The sequence below is a fragment of the Mesocricetus auratus genome, unplaced genomic scaffold, assembly GCF_017639785.1.
Source record: "Mesocricetus auratus isolate SY011 unplaced genomic scaffold, BCM_Maur_2.0 Super-Scaffold_100014, whole genome shotgun sequence".
In the NCBI taxonomy this organism is placed as follows: Eukaryota; Metazoa; Chordata; class Mammalia; order Rodentia; family Cricetidae; genus Mesocricetus; species Mesocricetus auratus.
The window spans coordinates 5847962-5873594 of record NW_024429197.1 but is presented as its reverse complement, the minus strand read 5'-3'; the positions used below and the strand labels follow the sequence as shown (position 1 = coordinate 5873594).

Below are 25633 nucleotides of genomic sequence, written 5' to 3'. Positions count from 1 at the left end.
GTTACTTTTCCTGTACGTGTCGCAGTTAGAAAGCTGGAGGGTGGGAAGCTGTGGAGAGCAAAGCTCATGATCTCGGGGCATTGTGGACCTTCATGGCAGGGAAGGTCTGGGTGGGCAGTTTAGCTCTTGGGGGCTGGAGTATGTGTGTTTCTACTTAAGGCAAACATTGCAGTAGAGCGTGTACTAGTTGTGAGGACCAGCTCCAGCCACACTGTACCAGCCAGGCCCCCCCATCCTACGCTGCACACCTGCTCCAGGTTCTGCCACCAGCTGGGGAATAAGCATTTCAAAACAGGTCTGTTCTGGGTATTTCACATCCAGGCTCTACCTGAGCTGCAATATTGCTGAGCTGACCCTTAGGTTCCTAACTCTCACTGCAGTGTTTTTGATGTGAACATTGTTTACTTCAACTTTTATTGTCTTTTTTTGTAGCACAAACCTTAGGTTGTAAATAATTATGTTTTCATTTTGGGTGTTTCTTACTGCAGTTTATTGCAGTTGTCTACATTGTAGCATTGGAATTGTAAGGTTTCAAGTCTTAGGTACCTGGACCTTTGTTGTTAAGAGTACTTGCTGTGTGCTGGCCCACCTTTAACCAGAGCCTGAGGCCTTGTCCACAGAGTGGGTTTCAGGATTGCCAGGACTACACAAAGAAACTCCAAAAACAACAAAACAACAACAACAAACCAAAAGCAAACAAACTTGTACTTGTTGTTTGCATAGAGGGCTAGAGTTTGATTCTCCGCAGCCACATTTGATAGCTCAGACACGTAACTCCAGCTCTGTGTAATCCGACACCTTCTTAGGGCCTCTTCAGGCACCTGTACTTCACACACACACACATGCACGCACGCACGCACGCACCCCTAATTTAAAAATAGGTCTTTTAAAAAAATCTTGTTGGAGCCCGCTGTGCAGCCTGTATCCGAGAATGTGGCCAGGGTGTCGGGATTGAAGACACAGAGACCAGTCAACCACGGAAAGAAAACTTTAAGCAGGCCCCAAAAAGGCCTCCCTCCAGAAAAGCTTCTGCTCTCTCCTTCCCCTGGCTGGTTCTGCTCTGACACCAGAAACTGACTTGGGTGTGTCAGAATAGGCGGTTAGTCTTTGGAAAAGGTCGAGGTCAAGGTAGGGCCTGTGAGCCAGCCCTTTTTAGGAACTTATTGCCCCAGGCATTGTATTGTTTTTAGTAAACATGTTTTTAGTAAACATTGTCTTACAGCTGCCTACTCCCAGGCTGATGGGGAAGTGGGTCTCTGCCCAAGGTCTGTTGTCCCCACCGGAGTCCCCTGTCGATTCTACACATGTGGGCAGTCCTCAAAAGAGCTGAAGAGAATCTCTTTGCTTATCAGTATTCTGTTCTGATATTTAAATAACTTCTGCATTTAGTGTTTTTGGTTAGTTTGGTCTGGTTTATCCAGACAGGGGTTCTCTGTGTAGCCCTGGCTGTCTTAGAACTCACTCTAGACCAGTCTGGCCTTGAACTCACAGAGTTCCACCTTCCTTTGTCTCCCAGTGCTGGGATTAAAGGTGTGTGCAGCTACTGCCAGGCAAGATATTTTATTATGTGACCCATGCTAACCTCAAACATGTTACAACCCTTATCTTAGCCTTCCAAGTTCTGATATTATAACTATGCATAGACTTGGATTTTTCTTTTATCAGATTTACCATGCGGGTGTGGTGTATCAAGATAGGGCCTCATGTAGTTTAGATTATCTTGAATCTCTCACTGGTAAAAGAAAGCCCCAGACTATCATCTTCCACGTCAAAGCCTCACTGATTGCTATGATGAAAATAGGTTCTATCTAACCTCCCAACTTTGGGTTAATTTTTATAATTTAAGGCTAACATTTAGGGTCAGTCAAGGTTACACACACACCTTTAACCCTAGCACTCTGGCCAGCCTGGCCTACCTAGCTAATTCTAGGCCTGCTGACACTATACAGAGTGAGAATCTGTCTCAGAAATGGAGTGACGACACTCAAGTCACATGAGTAGTGGTGCTGTTTGTTTTTGCCCTGGCTGAACCGAAACTGAACTGTGTAGAGCAAGTTGACTTCCAACTTTGTATTTGGTTGGAACAGCCCCTGAGTGTGGTTATGTATCCCATCCTTAGTGAATAGGAGCCTGCTCCTCTAGGTTTGTCCTTGGGGACATAGTTTCATCTTTAAAAAAATTGGAGTGTTGAAATCATACATGGAGACACATGCCTGTTATTCCAGCATTCTAACAATGAGGCAGAAGGTCCACTAGTTTGAGACCCACCTAGGCAATGGTGTGAGACTCAGCCTCAGAACATAAAGGGGGTTGTGACAAACAAGAATGGACATTTCTCTGTTTTACATATCTTCAAATCTGAGCCAGTGAGTCAGTGTGCCTGCAGGCAAGCCTCATTGCCTCATTCGATCCCTGGAGCCCATGTGGTAGAACTCCCAAAAGTGTCCTGTCAGTACTGCTTGTGTTCATGCACAGAATAAACTAGTACAAAAGAATTCTGTCTAAGGAACCATCACCTTTGTGTGGCATTTCAATGTTTTAGATCTTCAGTGTATACTGCAGATATATATATATATATATATATATATATATAATTATTTTGTATGTATGGATATTTTGTCTGCATGTATGCTTGTGTACTATGAGCCTATAGTGATGCCCCTGAGTCATAACAGGGCATCAGATCCCCTGTGACTGGAGTTATAGGTGGTTGTGAGCCACCATGTGAGTGCAGGGGATTAAACCCTTGTCCTGGAAGAATAGCTAGTGCTCTTACTGCTGCTGAGCTATTGCTCTAGCCCCTAGGCATATTTTTTTAAGGGTTTTTATTTTTAATGTGTGAGTTTTTTTTTTAACCTATCTATAAGTGCACCACAGGCTTCCAGTGCCCAAGGAGTCCGGAAGAGGTTGTCTGATCGATCCTTAGAGGCAAGAAGAGTGGCAGACTGGAAGCAGAGTTACATTTGGTTGCCAGCCACCACTGGTGCTGGGAACTGTTAGCTCTAGTCCTCTGTAAGAGCAGCCAGTGCCTTAACTGCTGGGCCAGATCTCCACTCTTGGGAATCGTGTGTGCACATACATTTGTTCTCAGGTGTCTTGGGTCCCTCGGGTACCATCCATTTTGTTTTGTTTTGTTTTTTGTTTTTCGAGACAGGATTTCTCTGTGTTTAGGAGGCAGTCTGGAACTCGCTCGGTAGACCAGGCTGGTCTTGAACTCACAGAGATCCACCTGCCTCTGCCTCCCGAGTGTTCGGATTAAAGGCTTTCGCCACCACCGCCCAGCTCCATTTTGTTTTTCTGAGACAGGAGTTTGTTGTTTAAGGGCCTATGAAACCTAGGGATCTGCCTATCTCTACTGCCTGAGTACTGAGACTGCAACTATGTACCATGGTGCCCAGCTTTTTAAATGTGGGTTTGGGGGATGTTTGTAGAGTGAGCTCTTTATTCAATGAGTCATATAAGTAATTTTTTGTGTACTCCCCAAACCCTAAATTGTGGACCATCTAGTTAAATTATCTTTTAATTTCTTTATCCCAGCAGAGCCTTCTAAATCCCAGACCCGTAAACCCAAGTGTGGGAAAGGAACTCACTGTTCTCGAAATGCGTACATGTTGGTTTATAGACTGCAAACCCAGGAAAAGAACCACACAATGGTTCAAGTCCCAGGTAATCACCTTTTCTGAATTGCTTCTGGAAATGCTATAGAATTCTATATACTCCTAGGTTAATTAATGAGCACCACCAGATTGCTCATAGCGTGACAAGTCTGTTCAGTGTGGTAAATGCTAATGAAAGTAAGCGCAGGTCACAAATTAACAGTTATTGAGCTTTTGGATGACTGGACCTTAGGACTCTTCTATTACCCCACCCCCCAAATAGGCAAAAGCAATTTTCAATAATGTTAAAAGGTAACCTAGATTGGTTTTATTCTGTTAAACTTGTAGAGCAGAAGAAACCGGTCTACCTGGCGTGTGCCACAGACTGTTGCATTAGAGCCATTTGATGCTTCTGGGCAGTCTGGGTGGGGATCACCTGTCTTCATTACACCTTCAGTTTCACCTATGTCTTCATCTCTAGATGATAATGTGCATATCAGTGTGGTCTCTGGAAAAGAGGATAAAGGTTGGTTTTTGTGTTTCTCTTTTGGGCAGCCTTTCTTCAAGAGCTGGTAGATCGGGATAACTCCAAGTTTGAGGAGTGGTGTGTGGAGATGGCCGAGATGCGCAGGCAGAGCGTGGACAAAGGCAGAGCGAAGCACGAGGAGGTGAAGGAGCTGTACCAAAGGTTGCCTGCTGGAGCTGGTCTGTGAGATATTCCAGGACAACACTATTGCATTTAATGCCTGGGGGTTCTGCTTTGTGCTTTGTGTTTATGAAAAACCCTTTTTCTCCTCCTAGAGGCCAGCTTAAACATTCTAAAATCACTATGTAAGCTGGCAGTAACAAGACATAGAGCAGCTCATGTTATTCCTTGTCACTCTCTTCTGTTGACTGAACGATAAATCCTAGGTCAGCACTCTATGTTCATGACCTTTAGAGACTTTTTTATTGTGGGCTGGTAAGACAGCTCAGGGGAACAATTGCTGGCTGCCAAGCCTGATGACCAGAGTTGGACTCCCAGGACACACATGCTGGGAGAGAACCGACTTCTGGCTCCTCTCTGACCTTTGCATGCTTGCTGGCCAGCCCCCTCTGTGTGCAAAGGCATATTGTGATAAAATTTCTTGAAGGATATTTTTGTATTGCTAAGTGTGGTGGTGTATGCCTTTAATCCCAGCACCCGGGGAGGCAGAGATTGTTGGATCCTTATTGGATCCCTGTGAGATAAAGGCCAGCCTGGTCTGTGTAGCAAGTTCCAGGCACATGCTTGGCTCTGGAGAGGCCCTGGATCATGAACCACCCACTCTGTGGTGCCATGATGTCTTACATACCTTGACCAACTAAATGATTATTGTTTTATATTGTCTTGTGAGCATTCTTTTGAAAGGCCACCTGGCCCTATAAATCCAAGTCTCACAAAAAACTACATCCCTTTGGCTGATGTTATTTAAACTTTAGATGCTCGAATTCTGGTTATATTTTTCATTCTATTATTATTCGGAACTCTTAACTTTGTTCTACTCAAAATCCAATGGTTTCTTTTTTTCTTTTTGTTCATTTGGAACCTCACTATAAACTCACTCATTACTTGGCTTTTTTCTAGATGGCCTTACTCAGTATCCCTGGGTGATCTCAAATTCACGACAGTCCTCCTTCCTCAGCCTCCTTTGTGCTGGGATTACAGGAGCCTCGACACTGTCTAGTCATTGACATTGGAAGAGCTGTCACCACAGCTAAGGCTTCCTTTCCCAGGACCCCAGCACACCAAAGAGAAAGCTGGAAGTGTTTGTTTTGATGATGAGTAGGGTGGTATGTCAGAAATGTGGCCAGTCTCTGCTAACTGTGAAGTCAAAAGTGGGGTTTTTTCCCCCCTAAACTTGGGATCTTACACTAATTCATAATCATTTAAAAATGTAAACAGCAAACTTCATTTGGAAGTTTTCGGTGGAATTCTAGTAGAGGATTGGACAGGTTAACTTTGACCCACCTGCCTTTGACTTCCAGTACATACTCATTGTATATCTTTATAATTATTGGACTTCCTCCTTTTTTCTTTTGGGACTAGGTCTCACCCTAGCTCAGGCTGTTTTGGAGCTCACCATGTAGCCCATAGGCCTCAAATGTGGGTGATTCTCCTGCTTCAGTACCTTGAGTACTGGAATTACATACAGATGGGAGCCACCAGTCCCAGCATCAAAAGCCAGATTCTTTTGGTTTAATGTTCAGCAACAGGTGTTGCCCTCTGTTCCTCTCTCACTGGATGTGGAGAAACAGAGCACCTGAGAATTATTCCTTAAATGGGAACAAGTGTCAATTCCAGTGTTCTTTGAAAAACTTACACTTAGTCAAAAGTTTACTCTGTGACTTTGTATGTGGAAGTAGCTGATACTTGGAGTCTTTTTATTTCCCTCAGACATTGGTCACCCCTATAAACCCCCCCTTTTTTTAAGATTATTTATTCTGAATGCAGTGTTTTGGCATGTAGATGGTTGTGAGCCACCATCTGGTGGCTGGGACTTAAACTCAGGACCTCTGGAAGAGCAGCCAGTGCTCTTGACCTGGGAGCCATTCCTCTATCTCCACACCCATTCTTATACCCAGTCTAAATCTGATAAACAGCACCGAATGAGGGAGGTGTTTTGAATATAATTGGCTATGGTAAGATTTTGGGGTATGGAATAATACTAGCTCTGGGGATTAAAAAAGGACAATGCACATTTAAGGCAGTCTTTCTACCTCTGAGCAGTATGCCTCACTAAAAGCACGTATTCCTTTTCATTTATTTACTGATGGTGCTGGGGATTCAGCCCAGGGCTTCACTCATACTAGGCAAATAGTCTACCATTGAACTCATCCCAGCCCTTGATATGCTCACATCTTATAGGATGCCACGACCTTTTTACCTGTTCCGTATCTTACGGTCTCCTCTTATATTGTTTGGATGTATAATTAACTTTTCTATATCTCTTTTCTTCCAAAAAGCTCAAAATGCTTCATATATCTTATCTTTTACACTCAGCAACATCTCTGTGAGGTAGGTAGAAGGCAGGTATTATTACCTTCATTTTGCAAATTAAAGATCTGAAGCATAGAGAGTTTAAGTGACTTGCTCGCGTTGAGTCTCTCAAGGCAGAACCTGGATTTGACTTTGGTCTCAACTGGCAGTTGCCATATCCCCCTGCAGCTGCTTAGTCCTGCCCTTTGCTGTCCAGTTTCAGCATAGAGGTGGACCTGACACTTCCAAATTTTGTTTTTTGTCAAAAAACATTGAAATGTGGCTCTGAGGAGTGTGAAACTGTTCAAAATGAGCTTTGCGTTAAAGTGTCTGCCCCTCAGATCTCGCCAGAAGTAGCACACGCTACAAATACATGAATTCAACCTCTGTGTGTTTTCTCCTATGTTTTATGCTGGGACTCACTGGAGATCTTTGTAAGTAATCAAAGCTGTCCCTTTATGTTTATTTTGCCCTTTGGAGAAAGCTGTGACTTCCTTTCCCCAAATCAAAATTCATTTTAAATGTCTGGTGTTCTTAATTTTTGAAATTGAAAATAAGTAATTCTGTTCTAGTGTACTTCTTCTAGAACTGACTTAAAATACATCATTTTATTGACATAAATAACAATGAAATGAATAGATGATAACACAGATGTTGGGGAATCATAAACTCTCTTAACACCAGCCTCACCTTGGAGTCAGGAAGATTGAGTGTTTACATGAGCTTGTGAAGTGTGGTTGTAGCTGACAAGGTTAATTTGTAACTCAGAGCTTGATCTTAGCTTCTCATTTTAATCTTCAGATATATATCACATCCTTGTGCAGAGTAAGGGATGAGGTGATGATTTTCCATCCAGGACACAGGTGTCCTCAGGAAGCTCTGCTTTGCTCTCAAAGCAAGGCACTTCTCTCTGTGGATGCCTCTTGTAGAATGTGGCTAATAATACCCGCCGATCCCATAGGGCTCTGTGCACATGTGTTTCCATGCACAGCGTGAGCTTACATGAGTGCTAGCTAACTGTGATTCGTAGTCGCACATTAGACACTTCCCAGTGATTCTTCTGATCCTGCTGTCTTTGGATACAATTTGCACTGTCTTGAGGACAATGACTTGTATCACTTAGTCCAAAAACTGTAAAAATACATAGTTTCTTCCCATTCCTTTTTTCTCAGAGCCCTATGAGTTTGTCTCTCTTGAATGGCTGCAAAAGTGGTTGGATGAATCAACACCCACAAAACCTATTGATAATCATGCTTGCCTATGTTCCCATGACAAGCTCCATCCAGATAAAATATCAATTATGAAGAGAATATCGGAATACGCAGCTGACATTTTCTACAGCCGATATGGAGGAGGTCCAAGATTAACTGGTGAGTCAGTGTATCATCTCTGCTTACACAAGAAACAGTAAGGCCCGGAGTTCATACTCTGATCTTTGAGATCAAGACTTTATGACAACATGAAGTAAACTATTAGACCGAGTATTCCTACTTCTTGCAAAAGGGAGCAGAAGTAAAGCTAGGTGACCGAAGGAGTGCAAACAAAACGGGTTCCCTTGAAAGAGAATCATCTGCAGTAGTTTACCATCTCATGCAATCATCTTAAAAGCTTGAACCTTTGTTTGGTTCATTCCAGTCTTTGTGTAAGATTGGGAGATTGTTTATTAGTTTATAAATCTGTTTTGCTCTCCATTGAATGCACCACTGCTATATAGCCACAAATAGCCAATCTGTTCATAGTTCTGGCTTTTTTTTTTTTTTTTTTTTTTGGTTTTTCGAGACAGGGTTTCTCTGTGGCTTTGGAGGCTGTCCTGGAACTAGCTCTTGTAGAGACCAGGCTGGTCTCTAACTCACAGAGATCCGCCTGCCTCTGCCTCCTGAGTGCTGGGATTAAAGGCGTGTGCCACCAACGCCCGGCCTCTGGCTACTTCTTAAGTAATTTTTTACTTCTGTTTTTAAATTTGTTTATTTAGTGTGTCTTTGTGTGGGTGTTTTGTTAGCTTGTATGTCTGTACTACATGGCCCATGGTTTTGTTTTTTTGATCAGTAGACCAGTCTGGCCTTGAACTCAGAGCCAGAGCCTCTGCCTCCCTAGTGCTGGGATTACAGGCATGAACCAGCACTGCCTCCTTCAGCAACCACAACCGGGTTGGGTTTCTTTTTAACTGGCAACATGGGTCTCTTTCTAATATCCAACAAGGCTAAGAGAATTTCATGACCTCCAAGTTCCCCTTTCCTGAAAGTAAGTAATATTTTTGGTGATACACAGCATTTTATTACATGCTCTAGACCTTTCTGTGTACACAGGATATTTGCATTCTAAAATATTCATCATTCAGATTTTAAAAACTATGCAATGAGGAGCTCTATTTTTTGAAAATCTTTTCTTGGTATGGATTTGGAGGGGGTGGGTGGGTTTCAGACAGGGTTTGTCTGTATCCCTGGCTGTCCTGGAAACCATTTTGTAGATTAGGCTGACCTTGGACTCCGAGATTGACTTGCATCTGCCTGCTGATCGCTAAATCTTCCTGGCTAAATCTCCTTTTTATGAGTGTTTTGGCTTCATGTATGTCTGTATACCATGTGTGTTCCCTGGTGTAAAGGAGAGCAGAAGAAGGCATCAAATTCTCTGGGACTGGATGTGAGCCACCGTGTGGGTGTTGGAACTTGAACCCGGGTCCCCTGCAGGAACAAGAGCTCTTAACTACTGAGCCATCTCTCCAGCTCCTGCAAGCTCTTTCAGAGTATTACATTTCAGGGACAGTGCCATGGGTCAGCAGGTGAAAGCTCTTGCCACAAGCCTATTTACCTGAGTGATTCCTGGGACCCCTGTGATGGAAGAAAACTGGTTCCATGTGGTCCTCAGATGGTTATGTGGCACATGCATATGAACATACATTATATACCCACAGTAATAATAAAGGAAATTTAAACAGGAAAGAATAGCATTGCATGTGATTTCTAGAGCAGCTATGTTCCTGTGTCATGTCCTCTATTCTCATCTCTTCAACATTCTGTGTTTGTAAGGTCATGTCCACATGAAGACCATTATATGTACAGTTGTCAGATATGTTGACCCTCCATCCCCTAGTGAGATTTATTTGATAACTTTACAAGTATCCCAGCCTTGAGATAAATTTTGCTGTATGCTAGTGTTGACTATAGTTGGTAAACACTCTGTCTTCATTATGTAGAAAACTCAATGTATGGGTATCTAGATCAACAAAATCAGGATATATAAAGGCTGTCCTGTAAAAATTAGCCAGGTGGTGGTGGCGCACACCTTTAATCTCAGGCAGAGATAGGCAGATCTCTGAATTTGAGGCCATCCTAGTCTACAGAGAGTCCCAGGACTGTTACACAGAGAAACCCTGTCTCAAAAAATAAAATGTGATTTTGCCTTTAATCCCAGCACCCAAGAGGCAGAGGCAGGCTAGCTTGTCTACAAAATGAGTTTCGGGCCAGCCGGGGCTGTTATACAGGGAAACTGTGTCTCAGGGATAAAAATTGTGGTTTAGATTTAAAATTCTTGTTTATTTTGTTCAGTACTGGAAACAGTTTCATAGGAAGTCTGTGAGAATGAAGTTTATTTTTGATGTCTTTCTTGCCTTCAGTGAAAGCCCTTTGTAAGGACTGTGTTGTAGAACGCTGCCGTGTTCTGCGGCTGAAGAGCCAATTGAATGAAGATTACAAAACCGTCAACAATTTGCTGAAAGCAGCAATGAAGGGGTACGTTACACAGAATGCTATTTATGTGAGCTTACAACGTTGCCAGGCGGTAATCAGGCAGCTGCTTACTCATTCTTAGGAAAGAGTTGGGCTCTGAGAAGGTGGATAGCAGAGCACTTCTCAAGTAATGGTTCATTCACATCTGTGTTCCTAGGCTGAGTGAGGCAGGAAGACAGCCTGAGGCTATGTGAGTGAGTGGGTATCCTTTATTTTCCTTTTTAAAAATAACTTTTTTTAAAAAATTAATTTTCTCCTACTGATGTTTTGCTATATGTATGTTTGTGAGGGTGTTGGAACCAAAAGTTACAGACAGTTGTGAGCTGCCATGTGGGTACTGGGTATTATTAACCCAGGTCCTCTGGAAGAGCAGTCAGTGCTCTTAACCACCGAGTCATCTCTCCAGCCCCAAGTCTTATTTTTTTTTTAAATATTCATATGTGTGTACGTGTCTATTTATGTTTGTGGACATGTGCATGTGTCCTGAAACATCTGTAGACATGAAAGAGGACAACTTTTGTGGTTCTCTCCTTCTACCATGTAGGTCTGAGGGATTGAACTCAGGTCCCTGCCATGCTTGGCAGCAAGTGCCTCTGCTGCTGAGCCCAGGAGTCTTTTGATAAAGGAAATAGTGTTTTTTTTTTTTTTTTAATGTGGCTGGGGCAGTGGTCTTGTGGAGATTCGTTCAGATCCTTAATACCCCACATACAGAGTTATGGTAATCCCAAGAGGCAGAGATGGGGGTTCCTGGGACAAGCTGGAACCAATGGTCTCCAGATAAAGAGACCCTTCCTTAGTAAATAAAGAGGAAGAGCCTTGACTTTGTACCTCCAAACACCTACAGTGTATCCCTATACATTCCAAAATACCACATACACATTTTTTAGTTTAATTTAAACTTTTTAATTTATGTGTGTAGGTGTTGTGTCTGCTTTTAAATCTGTGTATGCCTGTTACCCCATGAGGCTACAAGAGGGCATTGAATCCCTGGGGTCTAGAGGACAGACAGTTGTGAGCTACTATATGGGTATAGAAATCGAGCACAGGTCCTCTGAAAATACAGCCATTGCTCTTAATCATTGAGCCATCATTCCAGCTCTTAAACTAGAATTTTATTTGAGACAGGGTTTCTCTGTGTAGGACTGGTTGTCCTAGGTCTCTGTAGACCAGATTTGCCTGTCTCTGCCTCCAAAGTGCTAGGATTAAAGGCATACACCACCATCCCTCCAGCTAAATTAAATTTAAAAAATAATAATTTATTTTTATTTGTGTATTGGTGTTTTGCCTGCATGTGTCTGTGCGAAGGTGTCAGATCTTGGAGTTACAGTTATAACCTGTCGTGTGGATGCTGGGAATTGAACTGGGGTCCACTGGAAGAACAGCCAGTGCTTTTAACCACTGAGCCATCTATCTAGCCCCAAAATTAGCATCTTTAAAAAAAAATGTTTACAGTGCTTACTCTATAAAAATAAATTGAGCAAGACTCAGCCTTCACTCTTATTTGTTAGAGAGGAAGGAGAGAGGTCTGCGCTTGACTGTGTGAGCTGGTCCTCAGGATTGGAGTACAGAAAGCTTGTTTGGAGAACCATCCCACAGGCCTGGGAAGGTAGTGTCTCCTTTAGTAAGGATGAAGGGAAACTCAGGGTTGTCCTTAAGCAATTAGCGCACAGGGTGTTGGAGTGTGTGAAACCCCACTCCACAACGCACCTCTAACTCAACCAAGAGTCATTAAGTGATGGCACTTGCTGTGCCTGTGCCAGTTTTTCCTGTTAGTATCCTCCATCAGACCTAAGCCTGGTTTCCCTTTGGGCCCATTCTACAAGGCCTACTCTGTGACCTGAGTATATATAGTCTGTGGCATCAATAAGGGTGTGTATATCCAAGTGTTTTTGTGCCAACTTAAAAGATACAGTTGTGGGCTGGATAGATGGCTCAGAGGTTAAGAGCACTGGCTGCTCTTCCAGAGATCCTGAGTTCAATTCCCAGCAACCACATGGTGGCCCATAACCATCTGTAATGAGATCTAGTGCCCTCTTCTGACATGCGGATACATGCAGACAGAACACTGTATACATAATAAATCTTTAAAAGTTTATTAAAAAAGAAGATACAGTTGTGTGTGCTGAGAGGCGTGATCAAGTGGAAGAAGGTTGGATATGATTGGATGGATTTTAATTTGATGTTGAGAAGGAGAGCAAGATTTAGAATGGAAACAAAGCAATAGACACCTGCAGCTCGGTAGTGAGGCGTGAAAATGGCTCAGATCAGAATTTGGATTAAAAGCAGTTGTGTGCACAGTAGTTGATTGGAGTGTTTGTGATCGTTTTAGTTGTGGGCTTAAGGGCAAGACAGAAAAGAAAGGAACACTGGGAATCACCTGCTGGATTTAACAGTCTCTCTTTTCCACAGCAATGATGGATTTTGGGTGGGAAAGTCTTCCTTACGCAGCTGGCGCCAGCTGGCTCTTGAACAACTAGATGAGCAAGATGGTGAGGCGGAGCAAAGCAACGGGAAGATAAACGGGAGCCCCTTCAATAAAGGTGACAGATGGGGCTTCAGTGCCTGCTTCCGACTTAGAGCCTTTGTAGTTTGTTGTGGGGAGAGGGACTTTGCTGTCTGCCACAGGGTTCCTCCTGCCACCTCAGCAGCTGCTGGTTTTGCTCTGCAGATTTGTGTGCCTAGCCCTTCTTTGAACATGGGGATTCATGTGTGCTTGCAGAGTTGGAGTGTCTCTATGATAAAGCCATGCTGTGGTTCCTGTGCCCATGTCCCCACCAATTTGGGGTACCTGGTGAGGAGCCTATGGCAGCAGCACTGTCCTCAGCTTGCTCGGGCTGTCTGTGGGAAATATTAGGCCCCGCCCTTCAATCTTCATTTTCAGCAAAATTGCCTCAATAAACATTATGCCTATGTCTCAGAAACAGCTAAGGGCAAATGATAGATGTTCAAGCTTTTGAAATTCCACTCACAGACTCAGCAGAGCCCTGGGGGCATCTCCTTTCCAGCAGTGCAGAAGTCATGTCAGTTCTGCTGCAGCTCAAAGAGGACGGTATTGGGAAAGCTCTGCAGACTGGAGCGCAACACAGTTTGGCTTTAGGATAGCAGCCATTGACCCATGTGACCCCTTTGCCCACTGCCTCCAGGAGCATAGGGTTTGAACAGCTTATTGCTTGTCTACTGCTTTTTGAGCCCTGCTTTCAGACAGGAAGTCATGTTATCATAAACCTACCAGTAAACAGACACCAAAGGAAATTAGGGCATTTAGAATGACGTAGGTCTAAACCGTAGACAGAGTGAGTATTCTTATGTTGACAGCCCATTTTACCTACAGTGCTCTTCCTGCCTTCATCTCCCAAGTACTGGAACCATAGATGGGTGCCTCCTCACTTGGCAGTAAATGTTCTTTATGTAGACTGAGTGTGTTTAAACTGTATCCTTACTTAACCTGAATGCCAAGGAAAAACCAGTCTAGTATCTACGTGTTTAGGTTTTCTTCCTTGATTGATTTCCAGTGTCTAGAACAATGACACTGTAGACAAGCAAGGACAAGGAGGTGTTGACAGTAAGTAACACAGACTTCCTAAGCATCACATATGTATTTCATGTAAGGTTTCTGTTCAACCTCCTAAGGGGAGGGAGATGAAAATAACACATGACAGGCAGATGACACTTGACCAGAGCTAATAGGATATGTAAATTTTCAGCACATTTATTTTATTGGATATACTGTTTTTTTGTTGTTGTTTTTCCAGACAGGGTTTCTCTGTGTAACTCTGACCTGGAACTCACTCTGTAGATGAGGATGGCCTTGAACTCAGATGTACCTGCCTCTGGCTGGTGTGATTTTTTTTTTCTTGTTTAAGACAACTTCCTGCCGAATCCCAGCACTAGGGAGTCAGAGGCAGGCGGATCTCTGAGTTCGAGGCCAGTCTCCAAAACAAAACAGAGAAAACCCTGTCTCGAAAAACAAACAAACAAAAGAAGACAACTTCCTTCTATTAGCTGGGTAGTGGTGGCTCACACATTTGATCCCAGCATTTGGGCTCAAAGGCAGTCAGATTGCTGTGAGTTTGAGGCCAGCGTAGTCTGCAGAGCAAGTTCCAGCACGGCCAGGGCTACACAGAGAAAACTTGTCTATGAGTAGGGCAGAAGAGACAACTTCCCACACAGGCCAAGAAGGTCCTCATCTTCCCACCTCCATTGTCCCCAGTGCTGGGATGACAGTGTAGGCCACCACACCAGGTTTGCTGCATAACTCTTCAGAATTGCTAACTATTATTGAGGCTTTTCCCTTTTCCTTTTAAGGGAAAGGAAATACAGTCCTACTCTGCACGGCTATACAAGTTTCAGTTGGCTAGATTTTTTTTTTCAGAATTATTTCAAGTTTTCTTTGCTTAAAGTTCTGCTGCTTTGAACTTTTAACAACAGCCAGAGCTGTAATTGTCTTTCTTTTGATTAGATGAATCAAAAGAAGAAAAAAAAGAAGAGGAGGAGGAATTAAATTTTAATGAAGACATCCTGTGTCCTCATGGTAAGCTGGAAGCTTATGTATGATGTCTATTTGGCATCAGCTCCCATTGAGGTTTGTCCTACCCTTCCCCTAAATATCTTTTTGAGTTTCATTATGTAGTCCAGGAATTCTGCCTCTACCTCACAAGTACTGGGGTACAGGTATGTGTCAGCACACCTTGGAAATCTTTTCATCAAATATTTCAGAGCTCATGCTAGTTTCCAGAATGTCATGCTTTTTTTTTTTATTAGGTAGCTTTTACCCTTCTGATCCAGTTTGTCAGTACTTTGGCATTGGTGTGATCCCAGTAAATTGGCTTGTGTACTTGCAGGAACTCCCAAGCCTGCTGGCCCCACTGTTTCTTTCCTTCCCTGACCTGGAAAATGCAGACCTGTTTTCATTGTTGTCAGACTGCCCGCAGTAATATAGAACATTTGCTTAACCTTCTCTGCTCTATTTATGTCCTCCACCCTCAGTCCTGAGGACTTATCTTGTCAATTTTGTGACTTGGTTTTCTCTGTGATTAAAGGAGGATGCTGTCTATAGGGTACGAAAGCTAAGAATTAACTACCTCTTAGAGTAATGGTAGTATGTAGTTTTCTGCTTATTTTTCAAAAATGTTCATTCTTTGTAGTCTAAGCTTACATTGAACTTGGAGAGTTACAGTGTTGGATTACATGTGTGTGTTTGTAGGGGGCAGAGGAACTTTTGATGGTTGTGGTGGAGTACCCCTTTGATCTCAGTGCTCAGGAAAAGCAGATGATCATTGTTAGATGGAGGCCATCCTGGTCCACATACCAAGCTCTAAGCCAACCAAGACAGTACCACAAGTTTTCAATTCGATTCTTGATTTTCTCCTTTAGTTATTTATTCATTTATTTCTTGAGAAAACTCGGTAGCTCTGGCTAGTTTCCTACTTAATCCTGGTGACTCAGCTCCTGGGTGCTGAGATTTGAGTGTGACGACATCAGCTAGACTTGCATCCAGTCTTCTTAGCCTTTGGGTGCCCTCCACCAGGTCTGTGGAGACAGGTCTGCAGCATAGTAAATCTGGTTGCATTTTTAAATTTTATTTTATTTTTTAACATGTGTCTGTGTGAGTATGTGTCCTTGAGTGCTGGTGTTCACCAAGGCCAGAGGCCTTGGAGTTGGTGGAGCAGTAGTCACAGGTGGTGAAGCTACCTGATGTGCATGCTGGGAACCTGTCTCCAGTCCTCTTCAAGAACAGTGTGTTCTTTTAACCACTGAGCTCTTTCCAGCTCCTGGAAACTCCTTTTCAAAAGTTTGTTCTCAGCTTTGTAAACTTGGTTATTATGCAACGGGACATTGCTTCTGTGTAAGACAGAAAGAAGACAGTTTCATACAGTTGGTTTTCTCCTTCAGCTCTTACATGATTTCCAAGGTCAAACTCAGCTTGGCAGACTTGCATGGCTGGTGTCTTATCTGGTCATCCATCTTTCTTGTCCCTATGGTTGCTTCTTGACTCTGGCGAACTTAGCCCAATCTGCTTGTGTTGCATACATCCTGTGTGTGTGGGGGGGGTACACTTGTTTATACATGGGTGCTCATGTAATAGCCTCATCTATAGCTAAGAGCACTTGCTCTTACAGAAGACCCACATGATTTCCAGTACTCACATGATTGTTCACAATCTGGAACTCCACTTCTAGATTACCCAATGACCTTTTCTGGTTTCCATGGGCACCATATACATATGTGGTACACAGGCATACATGCAGACAAAACATTCATATACATATTTTATAACAAATTTTTATGTATTTCCAATATTCTATGCATATTTGATTGGTTCTGATTTTGTGTAAGTTGATCATAGGAGTTTAACCTAGTAACGATTTCTTCCTGTCATACAATTCATCATTTGTATGATGCTGTGTCTGTTTCATCTTGCTTGTATTCTTTATTTTTTTTCAATGATTTTATGTTCATTGGTGTTTTGCCTGCATGTATATCTGTTTAAGTGTCAGGTCCCCTGGAACTGGAATTACAGACAGCTGTAAGCTGCTCTGTGGATGCTTGGGATTGAACCCAGGTCAATTCCTGGAAGAGCAGTCAGTGCTCTTGACTGTTGAACCATCTCTTCAATCCTCATCTTGTATTCTTTGTAAGTGATAACCTTTGTGCTGTCAGTGTTTTGGGGGACAGAAATAGGATGCATTCATCCCATTTTCACCCCCAGAATTGGAGAGTTCTAGGGACCTCAATTCAGGCCAGTCTGAAGTTCATGGCGTAATACATCAAAGAATTTTCAGGCTAGCCAGTTTGGGCCTTATATGTATTTTATCTCTGCCTGTGTATAAGCCCTTTGCATACTGGTGCTCGTGTAGGCCAGAAGATGGCACTATATCCCTTGATACCACCTTGTGATGCTGGGAACTCCACCCAAGTCCTCTGCAAGAACAGCAATTGTGCTTAACGACTGAGCCACCTCTCCAGCCCCTGGGCTTTAATCTTTAAAAGATTTCTTAAATATTGTAATGTGTGTGGGAGTTCTCATATGGGTGATGACTAGAATCCCTTTGAGGAAATAGATCTCCTGCCTTTACCTGGGTTCCAGGGATTCAATTCACATGTCAGTGTAGCGCAGTGAATAACTTACTCTCTGACCGTTTCATTGACCAAGTAAGTTTTCACACTGTGACCTGGTTCCTTTGGTGATGAGTTTATTAAAGCAAAATTCAGTTGTTTTGGGGATGGGACATGGGGCCTCATGTATGGTAGACAACACTTAAGCTGCCTTGCACGTGAACATGCCATCCTCCTGCCTCAATCTTCACAGGCACCAGGATTGAAACCCATCCTTGCTTTAAAAATTCTTGTCTATGCTGGGAAGATATTTTCTTTACCTGTTTGTCTTCAGTCTTCCTGTTTAGACAGTCCCGCTTTGTAGTAGAGGCTGACCGTTTTACCTTTGATCTCCTCAGGCTCTTAAAGACATTCACCACCATACCTGACTTAAGATAGTCTTTCCTTGAGATTATCCAAAGGACCCAGAAGAGTTGAGGGGTGGAATTAACTCAAGATTACATTTTGTTTTATAGACATGACAAAGATATCTTAGTTACTCAGATACTGTGGTGGCTCCGGTCAAATGTGGCTTCGTTGCTTGGTAACAAATCTGTAGGTACCTGACCAGTGGGCATGAAAACAACTTGTGTGTGGGTCTCTGAGGGATGTCAGTCAGCCTTATTCACTTGTTTTACTTTGGAATATCTGAAAAAAGAAAAAAAGAAAATAACCAGAAGTCAGGGCAGAGTCCCTGACCCAAACTGGTTGCATGTGATTGAACAGTAAGAGGCTCAGTGAAATTACTGTGGTTCTGGTCATAGCCCTCCTGACATTAGGAACGTGGCAGAGTGGCCCTGACTAGTATTTTTCAAAGATAATTGCAGTTGGGTGTAGTACCCCACATCTGCCATCCTAGCAGAGGAGCTTAAAGGCCATCCCAATTGCATAGGTACATCTTGCTCTGAGGAAGTTAAGACAGACTGAAGAGACGGCTCAGTGCTTAAGAGCATTGATTACTCTTCCAGGGGATCCTTTTCCTCCTTCTGACTTCATTGGCATCAGTCACCCATATGTTGCACAGACATATGTGCTGGCAAAGCAGCCAAACACATAAAGTTTGAAAGAGAAAGCCAAAACCAATTGCAAATAGGGAACAAATTTGGAGGTTGAGTGGCTAAGGCTTAGATTAGTCAGGACATTGCATTATTGTTTAACTTTGATTTAAAGTGAGCAATCTGAGTACAGACAGCCTTGAATATACTGCTTCACTGCAAGATGCTTTTAGAAGCCAAGCATAGTCTTTTAAGGGAATTAGGAGCTTTGCCTGTGGTGGAGACAAAATGCTCTTAACCCCTAAGGGATCTGGGGGTAGGATCAGATCCTAAGGTAGGTGGAAACCCGAAGTCCAATGAAATTAAACATTTAGCGTGTGTGGTACCCTGTGTGTTCTCATGCTACCTCTGCAGCTGGAGCCAGTGCTGAAACTCGGAAATGAACCAGAGGTTACTGAACAAAATGAAGAGAGAGCACTGTAGGCTCTCCATCAGTATGGGTCATAGGGATTAGGGACAAGTGATGTGGCTCTGAGTGAAAATGCTTTTGTTTTGAGTCTGACCCCCAATACCCACAAGGCAGAAGTTGTCCTCTGACCCGCACTCACGCATGTACCCACACAAGTACACAGAAATAAATATACGTACTTTAAGAATATTTTAGAAATAGATGTTACCTTCTCTCATCCTTGTCTTTAAGCAAATTTTTTCTCTTTTAATTTAGGGGGGTTAAGCATATCTGAAAATGAAAGGAAGCTTGTTTCTCAAGAAGCTTGGAACAAACTGCGGCAGTATTTCCCAAAGGCCCCTGAGTTCCCAAGTTACAAAGAATGCTGTTCCCAGTGCAAGGTACAGGGCTCCTGACCTCTGTGAGAATGGCGTGTCCCTCCCAGGGGACCGATGGGTAGTGGAAGATCCCTTACAGCTTCCATCTTTTTCAGATACTGGAACGGGAAGGGGAAGAAAATGAAGCCTTACATAAGATGATCGCAAATGAACAAAAGACTTCACTTCCGAATTTGTTCCAGGACAAAAATAGACCGTGTCTCAGTAACTGGCCAGAGGTACCGTGATTACCACAGAGAGGAAATAAGGTCCCACAACTTTAAAGGCCTCAGCCAAATGTCTTTCCCATCATCCGGCCCACTTCCCACTCACATCCTTTCCCAATTTTGAGATGTACTAGCCTACCGGTTCCATTTAACGAGCAGCACAGCTTGACTGGGGAAATCCCATTGTACTAGCAAGGGCTTTGTTGAAAACAGTGTGGTTCACACTGGGCGTGGCAGCTCACACGTATGAGCCCAGTGGTATGGGAGCTTGAATGGGGAACACCATTGTACTAACAAGGGCTTTGTTGAAAACAGTGTGGTTCACACTGGGCGTGGTAGCTCACACTTATGACTCCAGTGGTGTGGGAGCTTGAGGACACCCTGAGCTATGTAGTGAGTTCCAGGACAACATGTTAAAGAGAAAATCACCTTGAAATTTCAAAGGGAAGAGAGGGGACAGAGATGGAAGTAATACACTCTGTGCTTTTTGTTTCCAGGATACGGACTCTCTCTATATTGTGTCACAATTCTTTTTAGACGAATGGCGGAAATTTGTTAGGTAAAAAATAGAAATTTCTTCCTTTACTTTCTGTGGGTTGATTCTGGTATTTTTGAAAAATTCATGGATTCTCTTAATGGTGCGTTCTTGATTACTTTTCTTGGCACACACAGATGATCTTTTCTACCAAATTAAGCACAATTACCTAATTAAACCCAAAACATATGTTTAATTAATAATATCTATTTGCATTTATCTCTAGTTTAAGAGTATTATTTAAGAGAAATTGAGGGGGGGAATGTTGTGGGGCCAGGTGTGGTGGTACATGCTTTTAGTTATGGTGTTTTTGGTTTTTGGTTTTTTTCTAGACAGGGTTTGTCTGTGGCTTTGGAGGCTGTCCTGGAACTAGCTCTTGTAGACCAGGCTGGTCTCGAACTCACAGAGATCTGCCTATCTTTGCCTCCTGAATGCTGGGACTACAGGCGTGCGCCACCACCCACCAGTACATGCTTTTAATCCCAGTACTCAGGAAGCAGAGGCAAGCAGGTCTCTTGAGTTTGAGGGCAGTCTGGTCTACACAGTGAATTCCAAGACAGCTAGAGCTACACAGTGAGACCCTGTCTGAAAAACAAATAAATAAATACTGTGGACTATGGAGATGCATGACTCGGGTGTTAGAAGCACACATGGCATGAGCTTTTGGGTCTGCAGAGCCTGTTGTTCCCAGAACCAGTTTGCTAGTTTATAGCCCATGTAGGTGATCTCTGGCTTCAAGTTAGAGGCTAGGGGGAAAGTGATGAAGACTCTTGATACCAATCTTGGGTTTTCATGTGCTTGTGATATGTACCATTACACACATGTGCTTGCACACATATGAGCATGCATACATATTATCCTCATCCCCCCATGGACACATGAAACCCCCCCCAATTAAAATCTATCCAGGTATGGTGGTACACAAGTCCCAGCACTTGGGAGATAGGGCAGGCAAATCTCTATGATTTTAAGGCCAGTCTAGTTTTGTCTACAAGAGAGTTACAGTCTAACACAAAGTACATAGTAAGACCCTGTCTCAAAAAACAAACACCACTGGGGTATGGTGGCTCATACTTTAATCCCAGCACTTGGGAGGTAGAGGCAGGAGGGTCGTTGTTAGTTCAAGACCATCCTGGCCTACAGAGAGAGTTCCAGAATGGGCTCCAAAGCTACGCAGAGAAACGCTGTCTCAAAAGACAACAAAACTGAAAATAAATAATGAAAATAAAGATCTGTCTTCATGCAGTAGTGTTTGCATTTGCCTCCTGTCTTGTTTGATAGAAAGCCTACACGGTCTACTCCTGTGTCATCAATTGGAAATGCTGCTCTTCTGTGTCCACATGGAGGACTCATGTTTACATTCCCTTCCCTCACCAAAGAAGACTCTAAACTGTGAGTTTCTTCTTCGTGTGGCTGTCTGTAAACAAGTGTGTTTGGCGGTTTTTGTCTGGCGTGAAAGTCTGTTGGGAATGCGCTGAATTACTTCACTATATTCCTTCTAAATATGACCTATGACTGGACACTTGTCTTTAAAAGAGATGAATTGACTGCTTTTTCAGGCAGTATATGTAGCCACCCAGGGAAGTTTGTTCTTCATGTCTTATTTTCCCATTGTCACCTGGTTGCCTGGTTGTTGGTGTCCAGCAGTGTGTCTCTAGGTCAGTCAACTTCATTACCAATCACACAGTCAGGGTAGCTGTGATTGTATTAGGTTCGTGCAAAAGGAATTACAGTTTAAGCGTGAATTTTAAATCAAAATTATGTTCAAACATCTTTATTAATCAATTTAGGAACCATTACAAGCAACATTTTTGCCAGCAAGAAATTAAATCTAGCTGGGCGGTGGTGGCACACAACTTTAATCCCAGCACTTGGGAGGCAGAGGCAAGTGAATCTCAGTGTGTTTGAGGCCAGTCTGATCTACAGAGCGAGTGCCAGGATAGGCTACAAAGCTATATAGAGAAACCCTGTCTCGAAAAACAAAGCAAAAAACAAAGAAATCAAGTCTATTCCATTAGCTTAAAACTCTGTACTTCTGGTTTTAACTTACTCTTACAAAGAAAGCATTTTGGTAGTGGATGTGTTTTTCTCTGTGACAGAAGTCAAGATGCTTGAAGGAATCGTAGTCAGTTGAAGTTGGTGGATGTGACACAGCTTTCCAGCCCTGTTGATTCAACTCTTGAAGTTGTGTGGTTGGGCATTACAGAGAGCTAGGCCCTTTCTGTTGCTTGGTCTGGTGCATGATATGGATTTGTTGAGTGTGGTTCTCGGGGTGAGGGTTTTGTGGGCTTTCTGAAGTTGCAGTGGATCAGACCAACAGTAGACACCAAACAGTGACCAGACCTTTGTGGTGCAGGTTTGGCTTTGGATTTTTCAAGTCAGTCATTGAACTGATTGTTAACCAGTTGTCCTACACAGTTCCCATTTTGGATTGAGAAATGATTCTTCGTTGCATAAAATAAGATAGGACAGTAGTCATTCTCCACACACAAATACACCCACACACACCCACACCCAACCACCCCTACCTTACAAGGCACCCAGTTACCTAGCCATTTCACCTTTCCTGTTTGCTTCCAATAGTAGAATAATAGTCCACATTGAGTTCATTGGCGACTTCTGACTGCTCAAGGACCAACCTCAGTGGTTGACCCAAGTGGGTCATCATTGTCAGCTACCAGTGGCCAACTGTTCTTATCTTCAGGAGTTCTTCTCTCCTTTGCATAACCTTTTGAATTTCCACTGCACTGTACATTCTTAGTTCTTTGAACAAATGCTGTGTTGGTTGCGAGTTGTCTCTGCTGCCTTACGACCTATAAAAAGAAAGTTGCTTGAATTTAGTTTTTGTCTTAACATTTCCATAGTATAAAATAAGGAAAATTGATGGCAATAAATCCCTAGCAAAATACAAAGTGAGAAATGTACATTCAAATGATGTATAATATTACTACATTAATTAAAAATGTTTCCTCGTATCAAATGGCCATTCAGCAATGCAAAAACCACAATTGCTTTTGCACGCACCTAATAGTTGTCTTTTTCTACAGCTGTCAACCTTTAGAGAGAAGAGAAGGAGGCTGGCCCACTGCAGCACATAATAAGTAAATATAAGAATTTAAAAAATCCCCTGGAATGAAGCTTGACTATAGTTTATTTATATTTGAATGGTTTTTTTTTAGGTCATTTAAAGGAACTCGGTGTTAATATATAATTTCCTTTTAGACTTCTCATTCTTTCCATTATTGTGTTGCCAATGTGACCATTAGACATTGTCTTAGAGCTGGGGATGTTGCTGAGTCACTAGAGTGCTTGCCTAGCATATGTCAGGACCTGAGACAACTCAAGTACAATTGAAGGCCCCTAAGTACTTAGCTTCCTTTTAATTTCCATTTTTCTCTCCTTCTGTCTTGCAGTAGCTACTGTCTAAATTTGAGTCATCTGTCTCAGAAAGTCATTTTAAAAGATGCATACTGAATCATAGGCAGGACAATCACAAGTTTTGGGCCAACCTCAGCCAAACGTTGAGACCTTGGCTTAAAACCCAAAGTAGAATTAATATGTACATAGTTGAATGTATTGCACATTTAGTTGTATATTTAATGCATTTTCTATAGACAGACTTTTCCGTACAAATCCTCCTGTGGCTAACTTACTTTACTCACGTTGTGAGTATTGATTTAGCAGACCTGTCCATACAGTTTCATTGTTGCTCCTGTTTCATATGTGATGAGTCAATCCCCTCATGTTTCTTTGCAATAAATAGTTGGTGGCATTGATTTTGTTGCTCTCCACGTGTCTTAAGGCATGTTGTTTCTTGTTTTTTGTTTTTTGTGTTTTTTTTGCACAGTATAGCTCTCATATGGCCCAGCGAGTGGCAGATGATTCAAAAGCTCTTTGTTGTGGATAAAGTCATCAAAATCACGAGAATTGCAGTGGGAGATGCAAGCCCTCCTGAAGTACAGTATATTTCTGAGCCTAGTAAGTTTTCCTTTCTTTTACTAAAAGTTGACGGTTTAAGAGGGAAGGGAAGGGTCTGTCAGTAAAGACTATGGAGCAGCTCAGACGCTTCTGGCAGACCTGTGAGCCGTCGTTTTAGTTACAGGCAATACACAGATTTCTTCATCATTTACCTGCAGCCTTGACACACCAGTTACTGAGTTCGCTGTGTAGTAACTGATGTCGAGGTTTTTGCAGCAATCCTTAAGTTTTTCTGCTCTGCTCTGTTCTAGATCTCTGTCCAGATTGCAGAGAAGGCCTGCTGTGCCAGCAGCAGAGGGACCTACGAGAGTATACCCAAGCCACCATCTATGTCCACAAAGTTGTGGACAACAAAAAGGTACCAATTCTTCTTGTGGCCATGACAAGATGTAGACCATCAAACTTGAACATTGAAAAAGAGTAGGAGAATTTCTATTGTTGTCTGACTTCTGTTTTAAAAAATTGTCCTGCCTGTTGGGTTTAGATATGATGGCAACATAGCAAGCCAGGAAAAGCCAGGTTCAGCCTCAGTGTTGATCTGAATGGCCGGTGAAACTGGAAGGTGTGAATTCAGAGCATTCTTTCCATATTAGTGTTGGCTTTGAGAATAGAGCATGAACATCTATCAGTTGGATTCCAGGTTCTAGATAACTAAAGGCAGATACTAAGTGCATTGTTTTGGAATGCTACCTTCCAAATTAATGCATTACAGATAATAGAGTTCTATTTCACAGATTAAAACAAAGGCCTTTATTTCCAAATATGCTGAGAAAAGGAACATAATATAAGCATCTCCACTTTCCCCCAGGATTTCCTCAACCCTTTTGACCTTCATCCCATTTACATAGTAGAAGGAACAGCCATTATTTAATTTGAGTTTATTAGCTGTGTCCAGAGTGTTGTGCAGAAGAGCATATCTTTTGTCTGTTTCTCAGTCCCTATGTCAGGCAAGTCATAACCTATAACTCGAGTTCCAGGGGATTTGATATTTCTGGCATCTGAGGCGTGTGAACTGTATGCAGATACACACACATAGATACACAATTAGAAATAAAACTAGACTGGACGTGGTGGTGCATGCCTTTAATCCCAGCAGAGTTCAAGGCCAGCCTGGTCTACATAGTGAGTTCCTGGACAGCTAGAGATACAATAGTGAGATCCCTATATCAAAAAGGTAATAAAATAAAGGTAAATAAGCAAGACTCAGTGGGAGGCCACAGGGTTAGACTATAAGAAGTTAACGCAAAGAAGGTGGTTGTGGTTTCTGATCCAACCACATCTCACAGGGTCCAAGTCCCATTCGGTACTACATGCTCACCTAGGGCCTGACTCATTTCTCTCTGCTCCTGGTGCATTCAGGTGATGAAGGACTCAGCTCCAGAGTTGAATGTGAGTAGTTCTGAGACAGAAGAGGACAAGGAGGAAGCTAAGCCAGATGGAGAGAAAGACCCTGACTTTAATCAAGTATGCACGAAGCTCATCCCATCATTGTGCCTTCTTTTCACTCCAGGCACCTGGTGTCTCTTCCCTGGTTGGGATATTGTTCTGGGTTCCCTTCCCATTTGTCCTGTATTTTTGTTTTCTTTACTTTTTGTAGCATGCTGCATCTAATCTGTCTCTGTGTCTCTGTCTCTGTCTCTCTCTCTCTCTCTGAATGGG

At 42.7% G+C, this 25633-nt stretch overlaps 1 protein-coding gene across 6 annotated transcripts in view; it reads left to right on the top strand.

Annotated features, from left to right (window-relative positions):
* The window catches only part of Usp48 (ubiquitin specific peptidase 48), a 67354-nt gene that overhangs the window by 20649 nt on the left and 21072 nt on the right, over nucleotides 1-25633 (top strand). For 2 of the 6 annotated variants that reach the window (XM_040756321.1, XM_040756325.1), the window contains 14 exons: nucleotides 3538-3666; nucleotides 4152-4301; nucleotides 7767-7964; nucleotides 10208-10322; nucleotides 12729-12859; nucleotides 14779-14850; nucleotides 19134-19258; nucleotides 19351-19473; nucleotides 19959-20020; nucleotides 21278-21388; nucleotides 23044-23097; nucleotides 23844-23974; nucleotides 24226-24332; nucleotides 25334-25438. In XM_040756321.1, coding sequence (XP_040612255.1) covers nucleotides 3538-3666; nucleotides 4152-4301; nucleotides 7767-7964; nucleotides 10208-10322; nucleotides 12729-12859; nucleotides 14779-14850; nucleotides 19134-19258; nucleotides 19351-19473; nucleotides 19959-20020; nucleotides 21278-21388; nucleotides 23044-23097; nucleotides 23844-23974; nucleotides 24226-24332; nucleotides 25334-25438 — 1613 coding nt within the window. The remainder of the gene's footprint in view (nucleotides 1-3537; nucleotides 3667-4151; nucleotides 4302-7766; nucleotides 7965-10207; nucleotides 10323-12728; nucleotides 12860-14778; nucleotides 14851-19133; nucleotides 19259-19350; nucleotides 19474-19958; nucleotides 20021-21277; nucleotides 21389-23043; nucleotides 23098-23843; nucleotides 23975-24225; nucleotides 24333-25333; nucleotides 25439-25633) is intronic. The other 4 variants (XM_040756322.1, XM_040756326.1, XM_040756324.1 and 1 more) reach the window with 4 other exon arrangements.